Source organism: Beta vulgaris, chromosome 3 (genome assembly GCF_026745355.1).
Source record: "Beta vulgaris subsp. vulgaris cultivar EL10 chromosome 3, EL10.2, whole genome shotgun sequence".
NCBI classification, from domain to species: Eukaryota; Viridiplantae; Streptophyta; class Magnoliopsida; order Caryophyllales; family Amaranthaceae; genus Beta; species Beta vulgaris.
The window spans coordinates 44750656-44778584 of NC_079204.1; the positions used below are offsets into that span (position 1 = coordinate 44750656).

Consider the following 27929-nt stretch of genomic DNA (forward strand, 5'->3'; position numbering starts at 1 on the left):
TGGAAAACACAATATATTTTGTAGCGGCTGAGCATAAGATCAGGAAGATCTCTTATGTTGTCCTTGTAATTAATAGTTGGCCAGCTCAGCATTGTGCAGTTTGTTTAGGCACTTTCTTAGGTAATTTCCTAGTCTCCTGAAGTTTATTTAAGGTCTTAGTCTTAGGTTGTAAATCAATCAAAGGAGAATGAAAATGGGACAAGTGAGTGTTGCTAAACTATTGTTCTTTCATAGAAAATATTCATGGTATCAGAGCTAAAGCTCTAAAATAAAACTCCTCACAAATTTTATACATTTTAGCTCAAAAATTCAATCTTTGAATCATGACCAAAAACTAATGGATCTTCTAACACTGTTATAAAACAAACAAACCCTGTATACTTGAATCATGACCAAAACCAATTGTGCATTTTTGTTCTGCCTTTTTTAAATTTCTTTGTTTTTTTCTCCTAATTTTTTAAACAGTTACATGGAATAAGGATATAGAAGAGTGAAAATTGTACTTTATATATCTAGTATGAAATTGACTACTATTTATGGTAATTCATGATAAGTGTTTGTTTTCATAGATTATTTCTCTCACTGCTTGTTCATTAATTATATTGAGTTTGATTTGAATTAAAATATAAACAATATGTAGGCTTTTTCCTCTGTTTTGTATGTTATATATGTAAATCAATAGAAAGAATACTTATAAGTACAAATGTATGTCTATACATGCATATATTAGATGAAATATTTGTTCCTAATTTCTATTCATTTTATGATGGCAACACTTAGAAGTAAGGTTTATGGATCGATTGGATCGCAAATGGATGTATGAAAGATATGAAGGTCGACTACTAAGAAGGAGTTCGTGGATGGAGTAAGAAAATTTGTTGAGTTGGCTAAAGAACACACTAATCTCACCGATTCTCAAAATATTAGATGTACATGTTCTAAGTGCGGAAATAGAAAGTATTTAGATGTTGATAGTGTGAAACAACATCTCTATAGAATAGGATTTGTGAATGACTATTTTCAATGGGTATGTCATGGAGAGGATTTTGCTAGTCTAGGGTCATCTAATTCTACAACTAATCGATACATGGACATGGTTGTTGATGCATTGGGTCCAAGGGAAGGCACTGAATTTGTTGAAAGGCTTAATGATGTCAAAGAAGAGCCAAATCCCAAGCCTAAGAAGTTTTTTGACATGTTAAAGTCCTCACAAGAGCCATTGTATGAAGGGAGTCAATTATCAGTTCTAGAGATGGCTTCAAGGATAACAAACTTGAAATGCGAGTAGAATTTACCTCACAGATGTATTGATGGGTTTGCTTCTCTCATTAGTGAAGCAATTCCTACTGGGAATGTGCTGAGAAATACATTCCTACTGGGAATGCGACTTGCAAGAGTCAAATGTCCTTCCTTCAATAAATAAAGATTAGTCCCCCAATGCATGAATGTTATGTTTTGTTCATCTTATTCCCATAACTTATTACTTGTCTGAATCATTTCAGACCAAGCCGGACCAAAGACTTACACATGGGTACTAATCTAAGTTATAATACTTGGTTATGTTGTCCAAAATTAATTTTCAGTGGGTACTAATCTATATTATAATCCTTAGCTTGGTTATGTTGTCAGCGTCACTATAAATGAGACCAGAATATGAGGATAAGGTTAGAAGAGATTATGAAAGAAAGGCGTTGAAGCCTTAAAGATCATGTGAACAAGGCAGCAAAAAAGCCTCTTAACAAAAAAATATCGTGGATGTCTGACAGTGTTCGTGTGGAGTTCCTCCGTAAGAGGCGGGAGCCGAATTTCCTGGAGCGTTCTGAAAAGGCCAAGAAAAATTGTTTATCTGACCAATCGATCGAAAATTTTGATCCTGGCCATCGTCAAGGAAGTGTTTCCACAATTGAAGTGGCGGAATGTTTGGTAAGTATCTAGCTACCGTCTTTTTAAGTCAAATAGTTTATAGATTTTCTTTTAAAAAAACTCATATGTAAATCAAAATGTAGGCTTCTTTGAATAACGGAGTAATACCCTCAGCTACTTATGTGTATGAGAAGACTCATGGATTTGAAATGTCGGATGGTGAGAATATACTGATAAGTGATAGGGCAAACAAAGTTGTGGTAAGTGGTGATTGAAACATGTATGATTGACCTGATGTGTCATTGTTTGTTCTAATACGTTGACTAAAACAGAGTGATAGAATATACTGATAAGTGATAGAGCAAACAAAGAGATGTGTTGTTACATGAGAAAGATATCACCTGCTTTAGCTTCTTCCACAACTTATAACTTTTTGGTTCAGAAATTAGATCTCTTGTTTGCTTATGATAGGTTAGATCATTTGTGTGCACTGGATAACTATGAGAAAGAATGTGATGCAATGTATGCTTGATCTCATGTATGATTGGCTTGATGATTGAAACGGAGGAAATTTTTTCCTCTTAGCTATGAGAAACTCTCAATGGGGTTGGTGTATTTGGCCTGCTTTACTGTTATTAGGAGTTTTTTTGGAGCTACTGTATACTCATACTAATATTTTTTCTCCTTTTCTTGGAACTCCTATTTATAGTTATGTGTACTGTTATTTGGCTGGAGCTGCTACTGTGTACTGAATTTGGATGAATTTTAGAAACTGATGTATTTAGCCTGATTTTATTGTTATGGTTCTTGCTTATATTTCCATTTTATTGAATGATATGTTGCAGAATGTTTTATTGTTATGGTTCTTGCTTATATTTCCATTTTATTAAATGATATGTTGCAAACTCAATACCAAGAGAAGATTGAAGATTATAAATACCCGGGAGTTACAAAAGATCCCGATGAAGTGTATTTGGAAGTTGTTGGTCCAAAGAAGGGTAAAGTGTATGGTTTAGGTAGTGCATCTTCATTGTTCTACAAGGCACCCACTTCATCACAAACAATAGTGTCACCTCATCTCCTTCTTTGATTTCCCAACTTAACTCCCAAGTCGAAGAATGCAAACGTATGGCAGAAGAAAGCAAAAAGAGAGCATAAGATAGCCTAAAATTTGCTCAAGCAACTCAAGAAGCACATGAGAAATGAATGGTTCTATGGATGAAGAAGAAAGAAATGTATGAAGCTAATATGGCAAAGTTACAACATAAGGTGTTGGAGATGTCACAATCATTGAATGCTCGAGTTTGTAGTTCGAGTTTCACTTTAAGTGCTCCTTATGATCCCCCTGATCCATCGGGAGGAGATGCTCTATGTGCCATCTAATTAAAGATTAGCTCTATGTTTTTTGTGGTCTTGAGAATCGTAGGTTAAAACATTCTATGGGTTATTTTTGTACACCCATTCATAACATTAATTGGGTTTTATTTGTATTCCCTCCTATGGTTATTTAATTGAAAATAGTGGGTCTATGTTTATTGGTAATAGGTAGCCATGGCTTTTGTATATTGGAAGTAGTCGAAAGGTAGTAGCTATGATTTATTATGTTGGAAATAGCTTTGGTTTTTGTATATTGAAAATTGTATATTGAAAATAGTCGGATATAGCTTTGGGTTTGTAAATTGAAAATGGTTGGAACTAGTAGCTCGTGATTACTTTGGTTATTAGAGAACTTATAATTGAAAATTGGTTGCACATTTGGTGACTAATTGTTATTCGAGCAGATTGTTTGAGCACGGAATGTATATTAATATATTTGCATTAATGGAATGCATTATTAAATACAGCCCCAAAAACAATAATTTTCACTCGTTGATTTTAGCGACTACCGAGTTAATTGTTGAGAAGGTAAATCGGTTGCTAAAAAATGAGAATGAAAAAGTAGTTGCAATAATTAAACTTCAGTCGCTAGTTTTTGCGACCATAGTTAGTTGCTAAAAAATAAAATTGGTTGCTAAAAATTAAGACTGAAAAAGTAGTGCAATAATTCAACTTCAGTCGCTAATTTTAGCGACTACCTAAGTGGTTGCTAAAAAACAAAATCGGTTGCTAAAAATAGAGACTGAAAAAGTAGTTGCAAAAAGTAACTTTCACTCGCTACATTTAGCAACTGAGTTTCAGTCGCTAAAATACAAACATGGTCGCAAAACATAACGGCTGCTAAGTTTTCGCAATTCAGTCGCAAAATGGCGACCAACCAAATTCCAGTCGCCGAAACAAAATTGCGACTAGTGTCTTGGCGACCAATTTATTTCTGGTATCCAGCGGTCGCTAAACTGTTTTAGCGACTGTTTTCCTGTTTCACCGACTGATCTTGTCGATCGCTGAATCGCCTTTTTCTTGTAGTGTTGATCACAAGAAGACTTTTTGTGTCAATGGATGTAAGGTTCTATGAGTCTATATATCCATACCATATGTTTTCATTCTATTTCATCTCAGTAGCAACAGGGGATGGATAAGCAACACTGAATTACAACATCTCAAGCGTGGGATGAGAATATAGAGAGTGAGCCTGTGAGAAATAATGAAGCAGAATCGGGTTGATGAACAACAAGAGGAGTATGATGTTCTAAGAAGATCTGCTAAGGATCATTAAACCCCCTCTTGGAACTCAGATTATCAAATCAATCCGAAGAATGTTCAGAAAGTGGGAGAAACTCAAGTCAGCAAGCAATACATTTGTCTTATGAGCATTATTGCTAAGAACACTGATCCTAGGTGTCCCAAAGAAGCTGTTAAATATAGCCTATTGCTCCAGGCTATGAATGAAGAGCTAGAAGCATTAGAAGAGAACAAAACCTGAGTGATCACTTAGCTTCCAACAGGAAAGAAAGCTATAGGTAGTAAGTGGTTGTACACTACCAAATATGATCCTTGGAGGGAGAATACAAGGTTTTAATCTATGCTAGTAATCCTAGGGAATAAACAAAAATATGGTCTGGACTACAAAGAAACATTTGCACCTGTTGGAAAAATGACCACTGTGAGGTCATTATTAGTTGTGGCTGCAATGCAAGGATAGTTCATTCACCAAATTGATGTAAAAAATGCCTTTTTACATTGTGAGTTGGAAGAAACGGTGTATATGACCTTTCCACTAGGATATGAAAAGGAAGGGTTCAGATTTGATGTAAGTTGCCAAGGGGAGCTCAAAGCTCATGACTCAACAAGCACACAAGTTTGCCAAATTTGGGAACCTCTCTATGGGCTTAAACAATCCCCTAGACAAAGGCTTGCAAAGCTATGTTTAGTATTGAAGGTTGATGGGTTTGTTAAATCAAAATCAGATCACTCTCTTTCCACCAAGCAAAGTGAAAGTTCGTTCACAGCTATACTTGCCTATGTAAATGACATGAGTTTAACTGGAAACAACATGAAGAATATAAATCAAGTAAAAGAATTCCTGAATTCAGAATTCAAGATGAAGGATAAGGAGAATTGAGGTACTTTCTTGGGATTAAAGTTGACAGGAGCAACCAAGGAATATTTCTCTCACAGAGAAAATATATTAATGATATGCTGGAAGAGTATAGCCTAACAAAGTGTACGCAATTGACGCTTCCAATAGATACACATGTTAAGCTTTTCACCACATTTGGAACTTTTGTCTCACCTTGAGACTTATGAAAGGTTAATTGGAAAATTAATCTACTTGACTCTAACAAAGCCAAACATTGCATGCACAGTGCGTGTGTTGAGCCAATTCATGCATCATCTAATTTCAGTACATCTCCAAGCTGTAGAGAGAGTAGTGAGGTATCTAGCGGGTAGAATAAGGAATCTTGCTTACTTGCAAGTCTGGTGCTGAGCAACAAGCTTATTGTGACGGTGACTGGGCAAAGTGCCCAAATACAAGAAAATCAACTACAGTGTTCTGTATTCTGCTGGGCAAATCAACTATTGCATGGAAGTCTAAAAAGCAAATTGTAGTGGCAAGATCTACAGCTGAAGCTAAGTATATGTCTTTGGCTACGACTATATGTGAAGTAATTTGTGTTAAAGAACTGCTCAAGGAGCTTGGTCTTAAACATTTGGGAAGCGCACCCATTTTTTATGACAATCAAGCAGCCTTAACAATAGCTGCAAATCCAATAAATCATGAAAAGACTGAGCATGTAGGATTGATTGCCACTGAGCTTTATCAAAGAAAAAGTGAGTGAAGGGTAGATTAATCCTACTTATGTTCCTACAAGTCTCCAAGTTTTTGATGTTGTTACTAAGATACTGAGTAATACAGAACATCACCAGTTCCTATTTTCCAAGCTAAGAGTTCAGTCTCCAACTTCTCTCTTAGCTTGAGGGGGAGTGAAAGAACGAAGGTTAATGCTAGCATATTTTCCTTATTCTCCTTGTATTGATGTGTAGTGAAGAGCACTGAATGTCTTGTAGCAGTTGATCCTAGGATTAGGAATATCTCTTATTTTGTCCTTTTAATTAATAGTTGGTTAGCTCTGCATTGTGGCGTTTGTTTTGGCACTTTCTTAAGTAATTTCCTAGTCTCCTGAGGTCTATTTAAGATCTAAATCTTAGATTGTAAATCAATCAAGAGAGAATGAATGAAAATGGGACAAGTGAGTGCTGCTAAAATGTTATTCTTACAGAGAAAGTTTTCAAGTAAAGGCTTGTTCTTTGCTTCTAGTTTCCTCTAGTTTTCTTCGCTTTTATTTTCAGCTTTCTAGATGTATTGGGTATTTGTTGCCCTCTTTTCACACCAAAAAAAATCATTTCTTTTTTTTAAAATGATTTGTCTAATGTCTACATAGGCACAAGTTAACTTATCAAATAGAAATTATTTATTTTCGGAATGCCATAAATATAGGATCGAAGGTATTTTAGAATTCTAATACTTTCTTTTAGAGGATAATTTTTATACTTATATATTTGATTGATATACAAAGACAACTTTCTAAATCAATGTAATTTAATAATCAACATATATTCTTCAAAAAAAAAAATCAACATATAAAGATGCACATAATAAATAACAAACCTTGAAGCCTCCGAATATCCTTATAGCATCAAGGGTCAATGCCGTGAGATATATGGCACCCACATTCCTCTTCTTTCTGTTCAGAATTTTATTTGTATTGATAACAAAATTTAGGGGATTTCTAATGTCATCTTTCCCTAAAGTTGGGAGTGGCATTTCAATAATTGAGAATTTATTTCCCCATGTATTTTCTTTCCGCATCTCTTCGGGACTTGCAAACCTCTTGATACTCCTCATATTGACAGCCATTGATGCCGTTAGGCGGGCATTATTTAGTCGTCCTCCTTGGTCTGCATCTTGGATATACAACCGAGTTGCAAAAGAGATTATCCCAATAACAACATCATTAACAGTCTGAAAATGGGCAAAGACAAATCTGATCAAGAGCTTTATATGCTCAAAGGCTTTCAAATAAGATGCACTTTAAATATTTAAGAGTATATAGATAATAGTTATTGAGGAACTCGAACTCGACTCGACCAAAACTCGACTCTCGAAAGGTAGACGAGAAATCTAAAAAGTGCTTTTTCGGGATCCTAAATATAGAAGAGGTTTGGGGGGATTCCTTACTTTATATTTTAAGGAATTGGTTAATCGTCGAAAAGAAAAATAAGCTCGCGAGAATTTGCTTGATTCAATAAGCTCGCGAGCAGCTCAGTAACTATTTTTAGTATATTTTTTTCTAGAAATTTATTTTATTCAATATAGAAAAAAGATACTCATATTAGCTAAATATTCAAGTAGAAAATTAAAATCCTTCCATATCTATAATGCTGAAAATATGAATCAATTTACTCTCTGTTTTTAAAATCCAAATTTGAATAAATTTATGTGACTCATTAAAGAAGCAACAAATTGGAAAAAAAAAAATAGGGATGAAGGATCAGGAAAACAATTGAAAAGGTGCAAAGTAGGAGAAGCATTAGTCCCACAATATCGATGGATTATCATGAGATAAGAGTTATCACGGTCTATAAAATATTACTTTACTAGAATTTTTTTGCACGCGATGCGTGTTTGAATTTTTTTCAAAACAAAAACTTGATTTTTTTCGGCATAAGAGTCTAAATTTGAATATTAGATATACGAAGTATAATTGGTTTTAGTTGCAAAATTTGATTGGTTTAGTTTCTGTCACTTAAGTCTCACACCAATCTTTTTGTTATTTTTTTTCTTTTCAAAGTTAAATTATATGAACAAAAAAGAAATTTTATTGAATTTATTTATGATTTCTAATATTATAATTTTTTAGTTGATTTTTGAATTAAGTACAGTACTTCATAAATTGTAAAGAAAGTGGACACTTTGATTTCAAGTCAATTTTTTCATAGGTTGTAGTTTGTAAGTGAATTTTTAAGTTTTTGTAAAATTTTCTCATTTTAGTGATTTGCATAACATAAATTATGCAATTTTTTTAGTTGACTTATGAGTGATTGTTATAATTATATTTTTTGTATTTTTGTTTGAAGCCCCATTTGATTTGTAAGTGCATTTGCAATTTTTGGAAGGGGGTAACATAGTCTCTTTATTCGGGGACACCATATATAGCTCCCCCCTTCCCTTATATAATAGAGATATGTTGTACTTTAATTCTAGTAACATAAACCTTTTTACATTGATAATTAATCGCTATTATATAATAGAAAAGGATAGGTCCAAATATATGTAAAAGTTTCATTATATATAGGGAACACTATAAAAAAGTAAATAATTTTTTTCCTTGTCTAATTTCTAAATTTCAATTTCACTACAAATACACCTCTATTTTTTTATCATGACCCACCATTAATTGTGAATGGTTCTTGAGAATAGTGATTTGTAACTAAATTTTTGTAAATGTTTTTGTATGTATTGACATTCTAGGTTATTACTTTTAGTTTGTATGCTAATTTTAAGTTTTAATAAAGTTCCTGATTATTTGAATGATTTGCGTGATTTTTATAACGTGATTTTCTCAATTGTATGAGTGATTTGTAAAATTTCTTCTTTTAAGTGATTTGTGAGTGAGTGTTGTAAATTAATTTTCGGTAGTTTTTTTTTTAGTGCCGATTATGATTTTGACATTCCTTTTGTAATTTAGAAAGGGAAGGGGGGCAAAATAGGCATTTCAAAGGAGGACACTATTGCTCCTCCCTTCCCTTATATAATAGAGATAACCAAGCAATTTTTTCTTGTCTCCTTGCGAGCCTAATATACCACTATCATATACGGGACTTGCTAGGTGTGAACTTAAATGATGACAATGGTTTGAATTCTTGGATTGACTTTGTCATTAGCTCGGTTGGGTTCGAATAGTCGAGTTGGGGTCAAGTCGAGCAATGGAGTCGAGCTATTCGACCAAATCGAGCTCGAGTCAAGCTATATTAAGAAACCAAGCTCGAGTTGAGCTCGAGTTGAGTTACAACAAATCTTAAGGAGCATGAGTCAAGCAGGGATTTGACGAGCTTAACTAGCAACGAGGATGAGTCGAGCAGGATTGGACTTGCGATTGGCTCACTCAATTAGCACTCCTAGGTTAAAATAAGGATCTGTATAGAATTATTCGTTGTTTTAACCATTTTCACACATAATAATAGTCGTTGATCATATTTAATGTAAATATTAATAATTATTGTGATGATATTTTAAACTGACGATTATGGTATCGATATGAATATGAACATATATACTCGCACTGCCCCCACACAAGTTTCCTATTTGCATCCAGGAGTCAGATTGCAAAGCTAACGAATTTTCACTAATATTGTTGGAATACCTTGAACATGCAATCTGGTGCTTTGAACAATATTCCAGCAAAGGGGCCTATTATGACCTTTATTATTTAGCTTGATTAGGAGGGTACTATATAAATCTTCTAACTAATTTCTGCTGTTTTTTTTTTTTTTCTGTACTCTCTCATCAAGATAATAAATCACCTTAAAAAAACCCCGCATGTGGATGCAGCTAATACTTCATCTGTTTCAAAATAGTTGCACCATTTGCTTTTTCATGTTTGTCAAGACGATTTTTTGAACGTTAATATCTCTAATTGCGTAATAAAAAATATAAAATGTTGATATTTGGGGTCCTCATGGTGAGACAAATTTAACAAGATCTTACTTGACTATATTTTTTCTTATATAATGGTGAGAGAAAGCGTGTCAAAGTTGGTTGATGAATAGTGACCAAATGGCAAATGGTGCAACTATTTTGAGACGGAAGAAGTATATTGTTAGTGAACCACGTTAAATCCTTTTGTCAATTCTTCTTCATTTCTTCGTTGTTTATTGCTTTAGTTGCAACATATATAAATATCATATATTATCCTGCAAGATATTACTAAATTATTCATGTGAGTTTTTGGGGTTATGAGTTCGATATCTTAGGAAAATTTGATTCATTGATAAAGATTTCTTTGTGGTGTAGCGACACATTTCTATTTTATATTTACAATCAATGGCATCAAATTTGATTATAAGTATTTTTAGTTCCTACTCTTATCTTTAGAATAGTCATTCCTTTCACTTTTCTGATAAACCAGAAAAACCAATTATGTTGATTTCTATGTTGTGCAAATCTTTCTTAGTCTTTCTTAATTTTCTAAATACAGAGAGTGACATAAAATTAATAGTAGCTCCAGTGTCTACTAATATTTTACCTAGGTAATTTGGTAATTAATTTTCCAAATAAGCAAAATTTTACTTATTATAATCGCTTATTTCTCTCTTCTTTCCACCTTTTCTTCTTCATTGTTTATCTTACCTTCAATTTTTTCTCTCCATTATTATTTCTCTCACCTCCATTGTTTCTCACCTTCAAATTTCTTTCTCCTCCGTTGTTTCTCACCTCCAAATTCTTCTTCCATATTGTTTGTCTCTTCTCCAAATTTACAATCTTCATTATAATTAATGAATGACAAAAATAACATTGGAGTTCTGAATTTTATCAATAGCAGAATCACTTTCAATTTTGAGAGTCAACATTGTAATTCCTAAAATTCTTCAAAGGTGAAATTAATGACTGATGGGTGATATTTATTTCACTTGGGTAGTAATTCGTGCTGAATAAGAGTTATTTTGGTTACTTTTTTCTATCTTATTCTTTATTATCCTTTTATTATCTATACTAATATATTAAAAGGCGTTCATAAGAATGTCTATGTGCCATGTGACACTCTCCTCTAAGGTTCTAATCAAATGCTCTATTTTCATGTCAAACACCTCCAAATTCTTCTTCCATATTGTTTGTCTCTTCTCCAAATTTACAATCTTCATTATAATGAATGAATGACAAAAATAACATTGGAGTTCTGAATTTTATCAATAGCAGAATCACTTTCAATTTTGAGAGTCAACATTGTAATTTCTAAAATTCTTCAAAGGTGAAATTAATGACTGATGGGTGATATTTATGTCACTTGGGTAGTAATTCGTGCTGAATAAGAGTTATTTTGGTTACTTTTTTCTATCTTATTCTTTATTATCCTTTTATTATCTATACTAATATATTAAAAGGTGTTTATAAGAATGTCTATGTGCCATGTGGCACTCTCCTCTAAGGTTCTAATGCAAATGCTCTATTTTCATGTCAAACCCCTTAACTAAAAAAATTATGTTGGTATCGAACACATGACCTTTGAAATGGAAAGTGAAAGCTTAACCATTAATCCAACATAACATCATTGTTTAATATTTCAAAATATAATATAATCAAGTCTTGTAATTATATCTCATTAAAAGATTATACAAGTAGTTGGATACCTAACACATTAATGGTAATAATAGTAGACTATCGTAGACATAAACTCTTACTCCAATTTCTTGCATTCTTTAAATTATGACGTCAATTTTTCTTTAACAAGACAAAAATTTACGAAAAGAAACAATCCGGGGTATCGCCCGGGACACTAACTAGTTTATATTACTATTTGGTGGATTAATTAGATTAGTTTTAGTTGTTTCTATTTGTTTTTAGCTTTTAGTTTCGTAATTTATTTTATTTCCTTGTTTTAGTGTAAGTTAATAAGGAACATATATATATATTTAGAAACAGTGGAGTATTAGATAAGAATATATATATATAACCCAATGCAAACAAAGGTCCTGCTATCACATGTACTCTTCCCCTCTCTCAAATAGATGATACAAAGTAATCAACAAAAATGTATAAGTGAAGACTCGAACACGCAACCTCCCATTTGAGTACGAACACTCTAAATTACTATTCTACCATCACTTTTTGTTTTTTATGGGGGAAAAAATTTAACATACATCGAAGAAAAACATTTAGATATATAATTACTTACATCCCACAATATTCGCACAATCATTAAGTAGATAGCTTAAATTTCTTTTGAACTTGCCGCCTACATGGACTTTGTAGGAAACAAAATTATTTAAAGACAACATAATATTTCTCTTTTAAAAACAATTAAGTACAAATTCATATATTAATACTCATTAATTTTTAATGATAATAACAGTCTGTGCTACTTTCTAGTACTATGATATTCTATAAAAAAAACTCTTAAAGTTTTTATAACCTCCTTAATCAACACAGTTATACTATTATATTGCATGGTTATATTCTTACACATTAACCTGCATTTCAAAAATAATTAAGATTGTATTATAGTTTTTGTAATTAGTTATATATTTATATATATGTACTCTCTTGAAGCTGAGAGTTATACTGATCAATAATTTATATTGTACTTTACTATGTAGAAATTTAAAAGAAACTGGAAGATGATTTCACGAGCACAATCCAATGCTTATAACTTTTTTTTCACTTCTTTCAAGTCTTTGATTTAACACTTCAAATTCACATTAGTAGATGATCTGGGCATCATCCGGGTCAACAACTAGTTGGACTATATTAGAAAATTCAATATGACTTGTGTGGACCCGGTTCACGTTAACATTAGTATGCACCAGGCAAAAACAACATATCATTACTGACAATCCACTATATTATGCGAAAACCCACTATATTATGCAGAAATCCACTATATCATTCAGACTCACACGATACCATGCAGAAACTTACTATATTATTCAGATACACTCACTATATATATCATTCATAAACTCACTATATCATTCAGGCACACACTATATCATACAGACACATGCTATATCATACATAAACTCACTATATATTCAGAAACACACTATATCATGCAGAAACTCACTATATCATTCAAACACACACTATATCAAGCAAAAACTTACTATATCATTCAGACACTCATTATATCATGGAGACTAAATCATTCCATATGTTAGAACACGTGTCATGATATATACTACGTAACTTAGATCGACCTGTATGTTAAAACATTTAAATTAATTCCTCTATTATATTGCATATAATTTCACATTATGTTTTCCATTAATGAAATATACTATATTGTATATAAGTTCACTATATCTCTTTAGAATTCACTATATGAAATTAATATCTTACCAACCCGGTGCATACTAAGTTAGTGTGCACCGGGTCCATTTGAGTTTTTTTTATAGAAAATTTATTTGAGAGGCTGACTAACTATAGTATAAGTACTCATTGGTAAACACACGCGCAAAGCTCTATATAAAAATGACTTACCACTTTAAGAAGTGATTTGATTCTCCTGACATCAGTGAGAGATAAAGTGACTGAACAAATTTTTGCGGAATAAGGAAGAGCCATGTTGGTAATTCCGGACCTGATTGGAGTACGATCATCTTCAACAAGCAGAACCCTAAGAGTTTGTCCAAAATCGTATATGTTGTACAACATTGAACATAAAAATTTCGGCACAATGTTGATAACTTTCATCAAAGTAGCTTTAAAATCATGTAATTCATGTCCCTTTGAAGAAGAAGTCCTAGTAGTGGAAGGGAAAGTGAGAGGCAGCGTCGGGTCGTCGACTCGCTTAAAGCAAGAGAAGACGACGCCCATGAGAGATGTACCATCACCAACTGCATGGTGAAACTTAACTATTAAAGTTGCAGCTGCGTTATTCTTTGTTGGGTAGTTGAATGTGTGAACTTCCCACAAAGGTTTGTCTTTCGGAAGTTGTGATGTAGCGATTTTTGAGATGTAATCATCAAAATGGTCACTATAGTTTTCTGGTGATAAATGTTCCGGGAATTTTGAGAATTTAATATGATCTTCCACATTAACTTCCACTTTCTTCCACACATTTCTCCTCCTCTGCTTGTCTTCAATCTGCTCATCAATAATGACAAACAATCAGTTTTTCTCATCTTTTTCTATAACGGGGTAAAAAAATGTATCAGATGAGAAAAACACGACAGGCTAGAGATGTGCATGTTGTTTTCTCTTATTCCCATTAGTACTAATGACATAATTTACAGGTAATAACAACAACAAACTTGATCTGCCATCCATGCCTATCAAACATTGCATGAGTTGTGCCAAATTTATGACAAGAAAAGTAATGAAAAGGAAACATAATATTTGACAAAGACAGGGGCGGGGCAAACATAACGGGGTCCTATACGCTCTCTTAAAATTGGACCCTTCATATTTAGTTCATAAAAAATATTAGATTCTCAATAAAAAAAAATACTTTTACATTGAAAATAATATATAATTACATCATATTTAAATCTGCTCCTAACTAGAATCGAACCCGCGCCCCTTTACTCCATCCCTTACCACTTTACCACTGATTCAAATGTTTTCTTTTTATTTTTCTTTCAAACATTTAATATATATAATATATTTTGGGGCCCCTCTATTTTTGGGGTCCTATTCCGTCGCCTATACTGCATGGGCCAAAAACCGCCCTTGAACATAGAAAAATCTTTAAATACAGAGAAAAAACCACGAACGACAAGTATCTAAAATTCCACTATATAAACAGGGGTCGTGCATATTCTTGTTTAGGGGCCTCATTCAGGGTCGACTTTTTACTATTTTCAACATGTTCTATGGAACAAGGCCCTGTAATTGTGAGGGCCTCAAAATAGAGAAAAGTCTAGGTAGTAAAAAGAAAAGATTTATCTACTTATTTGGGCTACTCTTTGTTCATAATATGATTATATGAAGTGAAGAATCATGAATGGATGAACTATTACATTATTAAATTTTCAAATATGAGTTTGCACAGGACCTCTATATATTTCGAGATGGGTCTGACCTCGTTGTGTTGGAAATTAAAAAGGGAAGATGAAAAGATAAAAGAAAATGGAATAAGATGAAAAGATGAGGGAATATGAAAAGAAAAAAAAAGTAGTCACTGGCTTGTTTAAAGAAAATCGGAAAAATAATGCATCAATCCCTAATATTAAGGGGTTTGTTAAACATTGCCCCAAAATTACTTAAAATTGCTCCAAATTTATTTTTATAGACCATTTTACCTTTTGCTCTTTTCCACAACACCCAACACCCACCACCACCTCCTACCTCCCCACTGCTACCTACAACCTCCACGACCATCACCTACCTCCCGCAACCTCTACCACCACCCACCTACAAACCAGGCGAAATTTTTTTAGGTCATGGACGAACGTCTACGGTGGACGTTTCACCCATGGCACAAACGTCTCGCCTAGACGTTCGGGCCATGGGGCTAACGTACGCGATGGACGTTTCCACCCATGGCCTGAACGTCCAGACCAGACGTTCGGGCCATGGGTGGAACGTCCATTGCGGACGTTCGTCCATGGCCTAAAAAAATTCGCCTGGTTTGTGCAACCAAAGTTGTGGTGGTGGGAAACATCCTTGCTGACGTGGAAGGCTGGGAGGAGGTGGGTGGTGGTGGTGCCAGCTTGGCAGGAGGTGAGTGGTGGTGGTAGCAGCTTGGCAGGAGGAGGATGGTGGTGGTGATGTAAGAAAAAAAAAAAAGGTGTTGTCGTGGCAGCCTGGCAGGAGATGGGTGGTGGGTAGTGGTAGTGGTAGCCTGGCAGGAGGTGAATAGTGGTGGAGATTTAAGAAAACAAAAAAAAAGATTACAAATGTAATTTCAACTTTTTTTTAAGCGATTTTAAGTAATTGTGAGGCGATGTATCGAACTTCAGAATATTAACTACAAGTATCAAACGCCTCCCAAAAACACATCAACAAAATTCAAACCTCTTGACCTTTAATATTTTTAACTAACCACTTATCCAGAACAAATTTTTGCTCCAATCATGCATGACAATAGAAATATACTCGATATTCTTGGATCCCTTATTTTTGGGATCTATGTGGTCGCATATGACGTGTTAGTTGAGTCCCAATTAGAAAAGGAGTCAGAATTCTCAATCAGGAATAGGATAAAAAACTATACAATAGCGTTTATAAATTATACTGAAATATAATTCACTTTAAAAAAAATATGATATGATGTTATTATAGAAAATTATTTCTCATGACTTGAATTCGGTCCATTTACAACTTTAACGCTTTAGATTTAACATTTTTTTCCAATTTTACTTAAACATTTGAGCTACTCGAAAATGATTATTTGGTACTAATTTTTCTCTAGTTATACCAATTATATAAATTTTTATATGAATACATAAGTTGTGTTCGATTGGTATAGAAATTGGTAGAATTTGTACTACTAGCTAATGGTGATAAAATATGCTCTTATATAATCTATCCGTTTCCTACAGATACCAAAGAAGATACATTTGTGTGGGGCGTAGGGTGGGTAAAGTAGGAGAGAGAAAGCAATTAATATAAATCAACAAATAAAAAGGGGTTAAAGTAGGAGAGAGAAATGAAGTAAAATTGAATTCATAATGTAATGGTGGACCATATGATACGGACATGAGAGGGTAAAAAGGGAAAAAAATTCCAAATAAAGAATAAAGTAAAAGTGGGGAGATCTTTTGAAAATCTACTTAAACGGAACGATGGAAGATCTTTAGAAAACGAAGGGAGTATGTTACTAACTTCAACAAAATATCAAATTTTTAAAACACTTACTAGTTTATTTTTAGACATATTAATAGTTAAATAAAATTGTGTATCAACAAATATGAAAAGATTTTTTTTTTATTAGTAGAAAGAGGGAGTTTTACATATTTCAATAACTTTACGTAAGAGGACCATATCTGGTGTAATACTGTAATATGCTACTTAGAATTTATAAGTGTGTTTGACACTTTGATGAAAATGACAAAGATATGAGGAAAAAAGGGGAAAAGGAAATATAAAAGAAACAAAAAAAAGAACAACAAAAATTAACATTGCACTATGCGAGAATCGAATTTGGGTGATGGCATTTTGTTAAAGGACATTCAACCACTCCAAGTCTCCAACAGGCAAAGTGCATCACTATACATCTCTAATTGCTATATGTCGGTTTTCTAAATATTTTTCCCAGCCAAAATTTTGAAGTTTGTTTTAGGGCTAGCATGTGTTACTTCATAGATCCACCCCTGATACTAACCCTATATATTAAGTACGAGGGCACAAAATTCTAATATCTTGTCACCTTGGTAGTACATAAATAGAGCTACGGCAGCAAGAGCGATGTAATGATGTACTAACTTCGTTTTACAATACATGCACCATTTTTTATTTGGGCACTTTTTATTAACCAATTTTATAATCTTTCTCTCATATCAATGTAAGAAAATAGTCAAGTAAGATCTTGTTAAATTCGTCTCAATCCAAGGATTCAAATGTTAACTTTATATAATTTTTTACTTATACACAATTAAAGATATTAATGTCGAAAGAAGAGTGTTGCAGTCAATGAAAAAGCAAATGGTGCATGTATTGTGAAACATAATTAGTGTAAGATAATGCAAGATAAGATTAGAAGCGACGACGTTTCTGCAGGGGTGTTTCATATTTGTATTTAAATTTGAGATATTTCGTTGCTTATTGCTTAATTAGAGATTTTAAGTTCTTAATTAGGCCTTGTTCACCTTTTCTTATTTTAAATCGACTTTGTTCACCTTTGGTGGTCTAATGCAATTGACTGATTTGTATTGACTGAAAATAACTTCTACTACTGAAGCTGATTTATTTTGAATAAAACAAAATTATATTAGATACTTTCTTCGGAATAAAAAATTTGCAACAAATGGGTGATATTTGTAAGGTATAAAATATTCATTTGTTGCGATTTTTCAATTAATTTTCTGAAGTGATTACAAACGGGCCTTTGTGACGGGATCGCCGACAACCAACAACGTTCCTCCTAGTTTTGACTACTATTACACTCCTTTGGCTCGCTTAAGCCATTTTGAAATGGTAAGGAGAGTCCTCCTCCAAGTGCCCAACACTTGGTGAGATTTGAACTCTTGACCTTTAAGTCACGAGATGTAATCTTTACCAAATGCGCCAAGCACTCTCTTAAGCTATCACATCCACTATAGTCTACAATATCATTTCTAAATTCTAATACGGATATACAATATGGGGCAAGCTCAAACACATTGATCAGTTACTACATGATCCTATATATGCATATAGCATGAAATGAAAGATATAAACTAACATACTTCCTCCGTTTCTTTTTACTCGCTATACTTCTCATTTCACGGACTCCTAGGCAATTTTTGGAGAAGAGAGAGGTAGAGAGTAAAAAGAAAAGGGACCCATGTGGGAGGAGAGAGATAGAAAGAGTTTATTGCCCAAAAAAAAAGTGTCGCAAGTAATGTGAAACTTCCCATAATGGAAAGTGTAGCGAGTAAAAAGAAACAGAGGAAGTAGTATAGATGCATGTGATCTGAGAGAACCAGAGTAGAATCCTCTTTTAAGTTTTAACCACATGATATGTTGCATCTCCTGTCATGTTATATAATGTTTTTCAAGAGTGAGAAGAGAGAGAAAAATTATTACCGGAATGCACGAGAAACGAGGATAACTTTCAAGGAAGGCATCGTTGAAAAAAGCATAGATGGATGAAGAATCAATAGGTATCTCCAATTCAAAAATACAAAGAACATAGAGTGTTGCCACCTCAGTCAAGAAGTATTCTGATGTAGGACTAGTTGGCTCTAAATTCTCATCTAACTTGTTATTGGCTTTAGTTTTTACCCTCAGAGACATAATTTCCTTATTCTTTTTTATTGATTTCTTGAACAACAATTATAATGGATACTCTTGCACCCTCCACACATGGATAAATTAATTTGTAGTTAGTGGTGTCAAAACAGGTTAATAAACAGGTTCTGGGTATACCCACGGCGAACCAGGTCATACCCGGACAGGTCAGAATTCTGATTGTCAGTCCCCCGGGTCATGACTGGTCAGGTTTTGTTCAACTGGGTCGAACACATTTGAATCATTGGATTCCCGGGTGCCGGACAGGTCTGAACGTTCCATTTACAAGTCGATCCATTCCCGGGTATAAGCGCCCTTTGACATTTTTTAGCCGGGTTTACGAAGGTCGTATTTAGGTTCCATGTACGGTTGAGTTAAGTGAAATGTCCTCGGGTTGAATTAGTAATGACCTTAGTTCAATCATTGTGAAACATCGGGTCCATTCGCTATTGAACGCCAATTCAACTTCGGGTAACTCTTTGTCGGGTCATCTTGATTTTGTTATGTATTTTGTAAATGAATCATATTAATAAAAGTATTAAGATCGATATATATATATATATATATATATATATATATATATATATATACATACATACATATGTGTGTGTGCGATAAATATAAGGATGACAATGAAAAATCAATAAAAACACTATATTGATTACCGTGATGTTTAATGTATTCTTTTAGTCAACTCTTATTTCTAATAATCAACTGCGTAAAACGACTCTAATGAGTATATATTATAACCAACGACAATAATGAGTATACGATCAATTCCAAACTTGATATAAATGATTTATTATTATAAGCATTATGATTGATATATAAGTTTGTAAATAGCTATGATGGTAATGAGAACAATACTACAAATAAACATCAAATGAAAATAATAATAGTTAATCATAAGAACATGTAACAAGTAACAACCATAAGTTAAGTAAAATAGTTAATCATAACTTATTAAAATAAGTTAACTCTTAACAATAACAACCAAAGTTAAGTAAAATAGTTAACAAGTAGTAACTTGTTAACATTTAACAACCATATAGTTTAATACTACTATAAGATTAACAACAATAACACTCCCTTGTCTTTATAAGCTATAAGATTATTTAAGAAGTTTTTAACAACAACAACAACAATGACAATGAGAACAATAATAATAAAACATAAATTATAAGAAGTTAGTATCAACTCAATGAAATTCATATAAGTTATATCGTTACACAATAAGTTCACTTAAATAGATATAATATAACTATTACGTGATTGGGTGATAGTTGTATACGTAACACTATAAGAAGTATAGCTTGATAAGCAAAAGTATACGTATGCTATAACACATCAATATAATTATATTGTTATACTATAATTCACGTAAATGACTATAATCAAAACATTAATTAAGCAAGTAATAGTTGTATAAGTAATCCAAGTATAGTTTAATAAGTAATGACCTTATAACAATATAGCTAGTATAAAAATTTAATGGTTAGCATTTATGCTCATTACATTATAAAGATTCAAGATAATTTTTCAAGTATATATTTATATGATTGGTTTATTTGTTTATGATATGAAATTTTGTTATTCCCTAATTAATTTATGATAAATGAGACTATGAGATAATTGACACGAGAATAGGGACATTGTGTATGAGATTTGGGTTTAAGTTTTGGAGTATAGGGTTAGCTGTTTGGGATAATAATTCATTAATTTAGTAGGATTATTTCTTTTCTTAAGGAAAAATCCAATACCAACTAAGGAGAAAACCTAAACCGTTAGATTATAAAAATCAATGGCACATAAAATTACTTAATTGAATAATAGTTTGATAGCTGTATAAATAATGCTATAAGGAGTCGAATAAAAATTTAGAAACTCAAATCACAATTTTAATCTAATAATAATAGTTATACTATGCTAATTAATAAATGAAATTATACTTAAATAATACTAATAACAACTTCAATAAAGATAATTAAAATTTAAAATTATAATGAAATAGTAATAATTAACTAATTACTAAAGACCGTAAGACTAAACCAACATAAGAACTATTAAAGACGATAAGAATATAAGATTATCAATCCATGTGCTAGGTCATCAATCCATGTGCTAGGTTATTCTATTTTTCTATTGGCTAAAAAATGATATCATGGATCATGAATTAGAACCATTGATATGAGAAGGATTAAAATCTAACCATTAATTGTGTATTGAAATATAAAAGGGGGAAAAAAGGGATCTAATCTCATCCGTTGATGATTTCGATCGAACGAATGAGATTGAATTTAAAAACCCTAACATTCTTAGGTATAAAAGAAGCACCCACATTTTTCATCGATCTCCCATCTGGCCATCTCCCTCGACGGCCACCATTTTTATGTATTTTGCCACATACGTGGGTTCAGTCCTCCAAGACCGGTTATAGCTCATCAACAACCGTCGTTAACAACCGCACGCCAACCTCCAAGGACGAATCGACGGAAGGAATCGGAAACGAAGAGTTGAGTTCAGAGGAAGGAGATGTGGAGTTGATGAGAGAGAGAATGTCGAAAGATTTTTAGCGTTTATTTTTAATTTAGTTTATTAAAATTCTGAATTATTCAGCGTTTAATTTTAATTTTAATAAACTCTAACTAAATTTTGTCTATTTTTTTTTTTTTTGAGGGGAAATTTTGTCTATTTTTAATTTAGTTTGTTCATCGTTGTAAATCATTTCTTAATTTAGCTTGTTTATATATTATTTTTAGATTTTTAATTGTCGAAATCTTCAACAAGGCTGAATATTGTTTTAGATTTTTGATTTAGCTTGTCAATATACATTATTTTCGCAATTCGTTTATTAATTTAGCTTGTTTAAATATTAGTTTTTAGATTTTTAATTCGTATAATATTATTTTTTGCGCTGAATAATTCAGAATTTTGTAATTCATTTTTCTTGTTTTTATTAATTTATTTTTTCGTTTACTGTCTTTTTCTTCTTGTTTTTGTTAATTTATTTGTTTATTTACTGTCTTTTTCTTATTTTTATATTCTTATTAATTTAACTGTATTATGATATTGCATGTAGAATCTCTTGCTTTTTCAGAAATGATAAAAGATTTTGGTGGTGTTTGTTAATTGAACAAGATTTGCATAAAACCAGTAGTTAACAAGTACTTGATTAAGCGATTTAAAATTGCTGGTTTGGGATCTAGAAATAGTTTGTAAGTTGATGTTATCTTAGGTTTAATAAGTTTAATAAAAAAATCAAAGTAAAAATAATTGACTTGTGAATTCAAGTACAATTTGATGTAGATAACAATAAATTAATTTGGTTACTAAACAGCTTTGTGTTAGTCAAGTTCAATTTTTGATTAAAATTTGTCAAGTTTCAACTCAATTTTTGTTCAATTTAATTTCAGTAAAAATAATTTACATGTTGACGTTGTGACTTTAATAATATACATCAATAGATGTAAAATTAAAACAAGAGAATAATGTACACAAATAATTCAAAAATAAATGAAAATAAAAATATAAACAAATACATGATATTGAAAGTGTAAGCCTCAAATAGTCAAATTAAATGTAATTTAATTTTTAATTTTTTATTTAATTAATTATTAAATGTAAGCAATTTTATAAATTAACATATTTAAATTATTTTGTAGATATAAAAAAAAATTGAATTTTAATAATATCTTGTTGATTGCGGTCGGGTTCGGGTTTGAGAGCAGGTCTGTCTGAACAGGTCAGGATATAATCTTGCCGGGTGCCGGTCAGGTCTGGGTAATCCCAGGTCAGGTTTCGGTCAGGTCTAAGGACTGACCCTCACAGGTCGAACCAGGTTCAAGTCAGGTCAGAATCAGGTTGACCCACCGGTCAGATCTGATTCTGACACCACTATTTGTAGTTGCGTCCATTTATATAATTATATATGTACACTAGATAAATAAACTCATAGTATGCTTATTTAAGTTTGGACCACGCCTTGCTCAAATCATAATACTCCCTCAGTTTCATTTTAATTGTTACACTTTGACATTTTACACTATTCACAAATTGCATTTTGACCCTCGTTTGTGATTTAATATGTGAATAAAAATATAGTCATGTGGGATCTTGTTAGATTCGTCTTAGTATGTATTTTATTAACATGTACTTTTTATAATTTTTACAAATACAAAACTAGAGATATATATCGTCAAAGTTTTGTATTGACATGCATAAAAAGTGTAAGTGTAACAATTAAAATAAAACGGAGGAAGTATATCATTTGTCCCACTTGAATTAAATGTGTCTAGTAATTCTTTGTTCGCCTTGTTCTATGATCACGTGAAAGATAATGAAAGATAACCTATTCTAGCTAGTATGTGGTTTAGTCATTTATTTCCAAAAAAAAAAATGTGGTTTAGTCATTTTCGTGTTAACTGCTGTTTGCTAAATTAAAGTTGACAACTGTTTCGATTGTGGTTCAGCTATGTGCAACGCATCTCCTAAAGGCACTTCTACTTCAGATATGAGGCTAAGCAGATGTATTCATGTATACAATATTATTTGAACAACGCTTGCGTAGTAATTAAGTAGAATGACATACGCAACTAAGGTTGTCAAAATCGCACTTCTACTTTAAATTAGAAGGGTCTCTCAAAATCGGATTGTAAAACCTAATCCTGAATTCATAATATTCTACGAATTTCGCGGTAATAAGATTCTATGATAAAATACGTAAATTGTTTACCTATTATTCCAATAGACAACACTCAAAATTCAATTTTAGCCGTAATGATTCAATACACATATTGCACCAAGAATGAAATGATGCCATCAAGGGTATAAAAGAGGTATTGAAAATACATGTTTCTCTAAGTCAAAAACAAATGAAATGATTCAATACACATATTGCACCAAGAAGAACCGAAGAAGATAGAGAAATTTGTGCATACGTGTGAGATGTGAGGGTGAAAATGTGGCAGACAGGACTTAAAACAAATGAGATCTTATGGACATGGTACATTTACTTTAATATCCAACAATAGACTTCAATAGAAGGGGTTAATGTAGAATCATCAAAATCGATAATAAATCGCGATTTTACCGATCTTACCAACATTGTAAGATTCTATATATCAGATTTTTCTTCAATTACGATTCTATGAATGATCCAAATAGTTTAGCCCAAGTTAGATCGTAGAATCAAGCTATATTACGATTTAGATCGCAATTTTGATAACCTTGTATGCAAATTAGGCAGGAAATAAGGGTTATGATTGAAGAATTCATGAAAAACAAATAAATAAAAGATATTGATAAAAAAAATAGAGTTAAAGAAACTAATCTACATAAATTTAATTTGTCAATTGAACATGTTGAATTTGATCGAATATAGCGTTGTACCGTGGTAAGAGGGTTATTGCCTATCTAGAAGTTATTTCGCCACTATATCCGTTCAGACTTCCAATGACGAATTCCCCCCAAGGTTCACACAACAACCTTGAATTCTACACCCCAAACCCCAAGGGTTGTAATTTCTCGAGAACTGCTTAAATCTTAGGTAAAAAGGTAGGCTTGTGTTTTGGGGTTAGAGGGAGAATAAACTTTTGGATTTTAAAGAAGGACAAAATAAACGATAAAACCCAAGGGAAAATCCAACTCCCGCCGAAAACATAGCTCATCCGGTGGGGATAGTCTGAACTCACGTTGTTGGGCTCACAAGCAAAACTGGAAGAAAAAGAAAACAGCCAAAGAACTCGGTCTAGCAAGTCTCAAGCTCGACTGGTCAGACCACCGCCCGATTGGAGGGTCCCCAAATCAGCAAACAACTTATAAAAAATGATGCGCAGTGCGCAGCCAGCATGTACGACACGTAGCAACCGTGCGAGGCACACATCGTCAGGCTCAATGGCAATCTTCACATTTCTTTGGGTTTTATCCAACAACATATTTGCAATTTAGAAAACATTAATAAAGTTTTAAAAGAGATCTTAGTTGTAGTTAATGGTCTAATATCATTGTAAAATGCACTAGGGGAAAAAAGGAAGGGTTGCACTGGAAGGGCTGCGCTTTCTTCATTACGCAACCCTTCTATACAGTAGGGTTGCGCTTTTAAATAAAACGCAGCCCTTCACTAAAGTGGGGTTGCGTTTTAATAGACAAGCGCATCCCTGTTTTGTGAAGGGATGCGCTTGTTTAGAAAGCGCAGCCCTACTGTTACATAAGGGCTGCGCTTTTTAAAAAAGCGCCAAGCGCAGCCCTACTGTTACATAAGGGCTGCGCTTTTTAAAAAAGCGCAACCCTTCTATGGGATATTTTTTTAAAAAAAAAATACGCAGCCCTCACTTCCTCTCTCTGTCTCTCTCTCACGCCTCCCTCTTCTCTCTCATCCTCCCTCTTCTCTCTCACCCTCTCTCTTGTATTAGTAAAAATATCAGCAAAAGTTTATTGAATTGGTAATTTTGTCATTTTATATGCTTCCAAGTGACCAAGACTAGACTCCCTCCCTCTAAAGCAAATTCCATTTCCGTACCTACTAATATGCTATTACGACCTTCCTCTGCGAATACCTATGGCTAATATTGCAACCCTGATATCAACTATTGATACACTCAGGCCTTGTTTGGTTGCAAAACAAATCATGGGAAGTGCAAATTCCTAGGAAGTAGAAGTATATGAAGTTGTTTGGTTGGCAAAATCATGGGAATTTGCACTTCCTAGGAAGTTCTACTTCCTCCAAAATGGAGGAAGTTACTTACCTAGGTCCCCCTAGATAAGTAGAGCTTCCCATAGGAAGTTCTACTTCCCATTATCAACCAAACACAATTTTATACTTCATAGGAATTTCAAATACATGGAAAAAATAACTTCCTAGGAAGTATGACTTCCTATATACAACCAAACAAGGCCTCAATGTATCACTACAGTATGCCATCGAAAAAAAACGAATTGAACAAGTGGGTCTCTAGTTCTGAACTAGGGGATTTGAGTCATTCAATGGAGTTAATAAAAGCTGAAATACATGATGGGGTCTCTAGTTCTGAACAAGTGGGTCTCTTCTCTCTCTCACGCCCTTCTATGGACTAGCAATGTGAACTACACTGTTTTATAATCGCAAGCGCACAAGAACATCCAAAAACGATGTTTCCCGTAAGTTTTACTTCCTTATTCACTGAACGCAGGTTGAACTCCAGCAACGACAAACACAAGTTATAGATTTTTCGTTTTTCAGATCTATAATTTCTTAATCTTTGTTTTGATTAATGTTCTTGTATTTTCAGATCTATAATTTTTTCTCTTCTGTATTTTAGTTTTTGTTCCTTTTTTTTTCATTTTCGTTCTTCTGTATTTTAGTTTTAGTTTTTGTTCTTTTTTTTTTCATTTTCGTTTTCTGTATTTTAGTTTTAGTTTTTGTTCCTTTTTTTTTCATTTTCGTTCTTCTGTATTTTAGTTTTAGTTTTTGTTCCTTTTTTTTTTCATTTTCGTTCTTCTGTATTTTAGTTTTATTTTTTGTTCCTTTTTTTCATTTTCGTTCTTCTGTATTTTAGTTTTAGTTTTTGTTCTTTTTTTTTCATTTTCGTTCTGCAATTATGTGATAACATTTTTTGATTTCCTGTTTTAGTTTTAGTTTTTCTTACCATATTCCCTTTTCCCCTTTGGATGGTTTACTTTAAGGTTTAATGCAAATGTTAAAATTCAAAAAATGTGAGATTAATATATGAGTAAAAAAATGTCAAAAAAAATTTATTTTTTTTTAGTAGGAAGGGCTGCGCTTTTTAGGTAAAAGCGCAGCCCTTCGTTGTGAAGGGCTTCGTTTGAAAAGCGCAACCCTACTTAAAAAGTGAAGGGCTGCTATATTGAAAGGGTTGCTGTCAAAAAGCGCAGCCCTAAGGTCCTTTTTTAGTGCAGCCCTTCCTTATTTTTCCACTAGTGATGATACTTCGTTATTAAATAGATGTTCATTTTGACTTTCATATTTACCAAAATACAAATTTTACAATCTAATTTTTATTACTAATAAAATTATGAAAAAATAGCATTTTAAACATATATATCGATACAAATTCAAAAAAGTCTTGTATCCTAACATTGATTTTAATATATATGTTCAAAAAAAGTCAAATTAGCATTTACGATTAGTACAAAATTCAAAGTTGATTATCTATTTGACAATGAGGGATAAGTATATAAATAAATATTGTATACACACTACCCGTCTCGAATCTCGATATATACTTTGTAATAATCAATTTGTTTCTAATTTTACTAAAAAGGATATTAACGGTTAAAGTTGTATAATGGTAATCGTGAAAACTCATATGTTGCAATAAAGAAAAAATTAAAGGAACATTGTCTGCCATTTGAAAAGAAAAGAAGCATACACAATGTGTAAAGAGATGACTTGAAGTATTATTTGACATCCATATATAGTCATAGGCTTGTTCGATTGGATATTCACCTTGTAACCATAAATGCGACAAGGTCGAATCCTCCCAATTACGATACTCACGTTAGTGTTTCCTCTTACTTTCCCCCCTGCTCTCAAGTGCCTGGCATGCAAATGGTAGACCAAGAATATCGTGCGGGTTGAGGTTTAGACACGACCGTTAAAAAAAACATCGGAGTTCAACAAGTCAATCATCTTCATTGAAATGACACTCATTTCTAAACACATTTATGTATAGAGATGACAAGAACCAAAGTGAGATTGGAAATGGTGCTTAAAGTAAATACAATAGTTAGATAAAATTAGGAAAAGTAAATTTTTGTGAAAATATTACTCCCTCATTTCTATTTAATGGTTATACTTTAACTTTTCGTGCTCCGCTAGTAATGTTTCAACATTAGTATCTCTAATTTTGTATTTGTAAGAATTAGAAAAATTTGATATTCCAAAAGTATATAACGATACGAATCAAACAAGATCCCACATGACTATATTTTATCTTTCCCATAAATCACAAAAGATAATCAAACTAAAATTTGTGAACACTGTCAAAAGTCAAAGTGTAACCATTACATAAAAGACTATTTTTTGCTTATTACTCATTCG

The 27929-nt window shown here is 32.6% G+C and overlaps 1 protein-coding gene across 1 annotated transcript in view; it reads right to left on the reverse strand.

The window, feature by feature from the left end:
- The window catches only part of LOC104888728 (wax ester synthase/diacylglycerol acyltransferase 4), a 29762-nt gene extending 10808 nt beyond the window's left edge, over positions 1–18954 (reverse strand). The window contains exons 1-3 of the mRNA XM_010673768.4: positions 18689–18954; positions 13499–14104; positions 6911–7264 (exon numbers count right to left, since the gene is read on the reverse strand). Coding sequence (XP_010672070.2) covers positions 6911–7264; positions 13499–14104; positions 18689–18898 — 1170 coding nt within the window. The 5' untranslated portion in view covers positions 18899–18954. The remainder of the gene's footprint in view (positions 1–6910; positions 7265–13498; positions 14105–18688) is intronic.
- Between the last annotated feature and the right edge of the window lie 8975 nt (positions 18955–27929).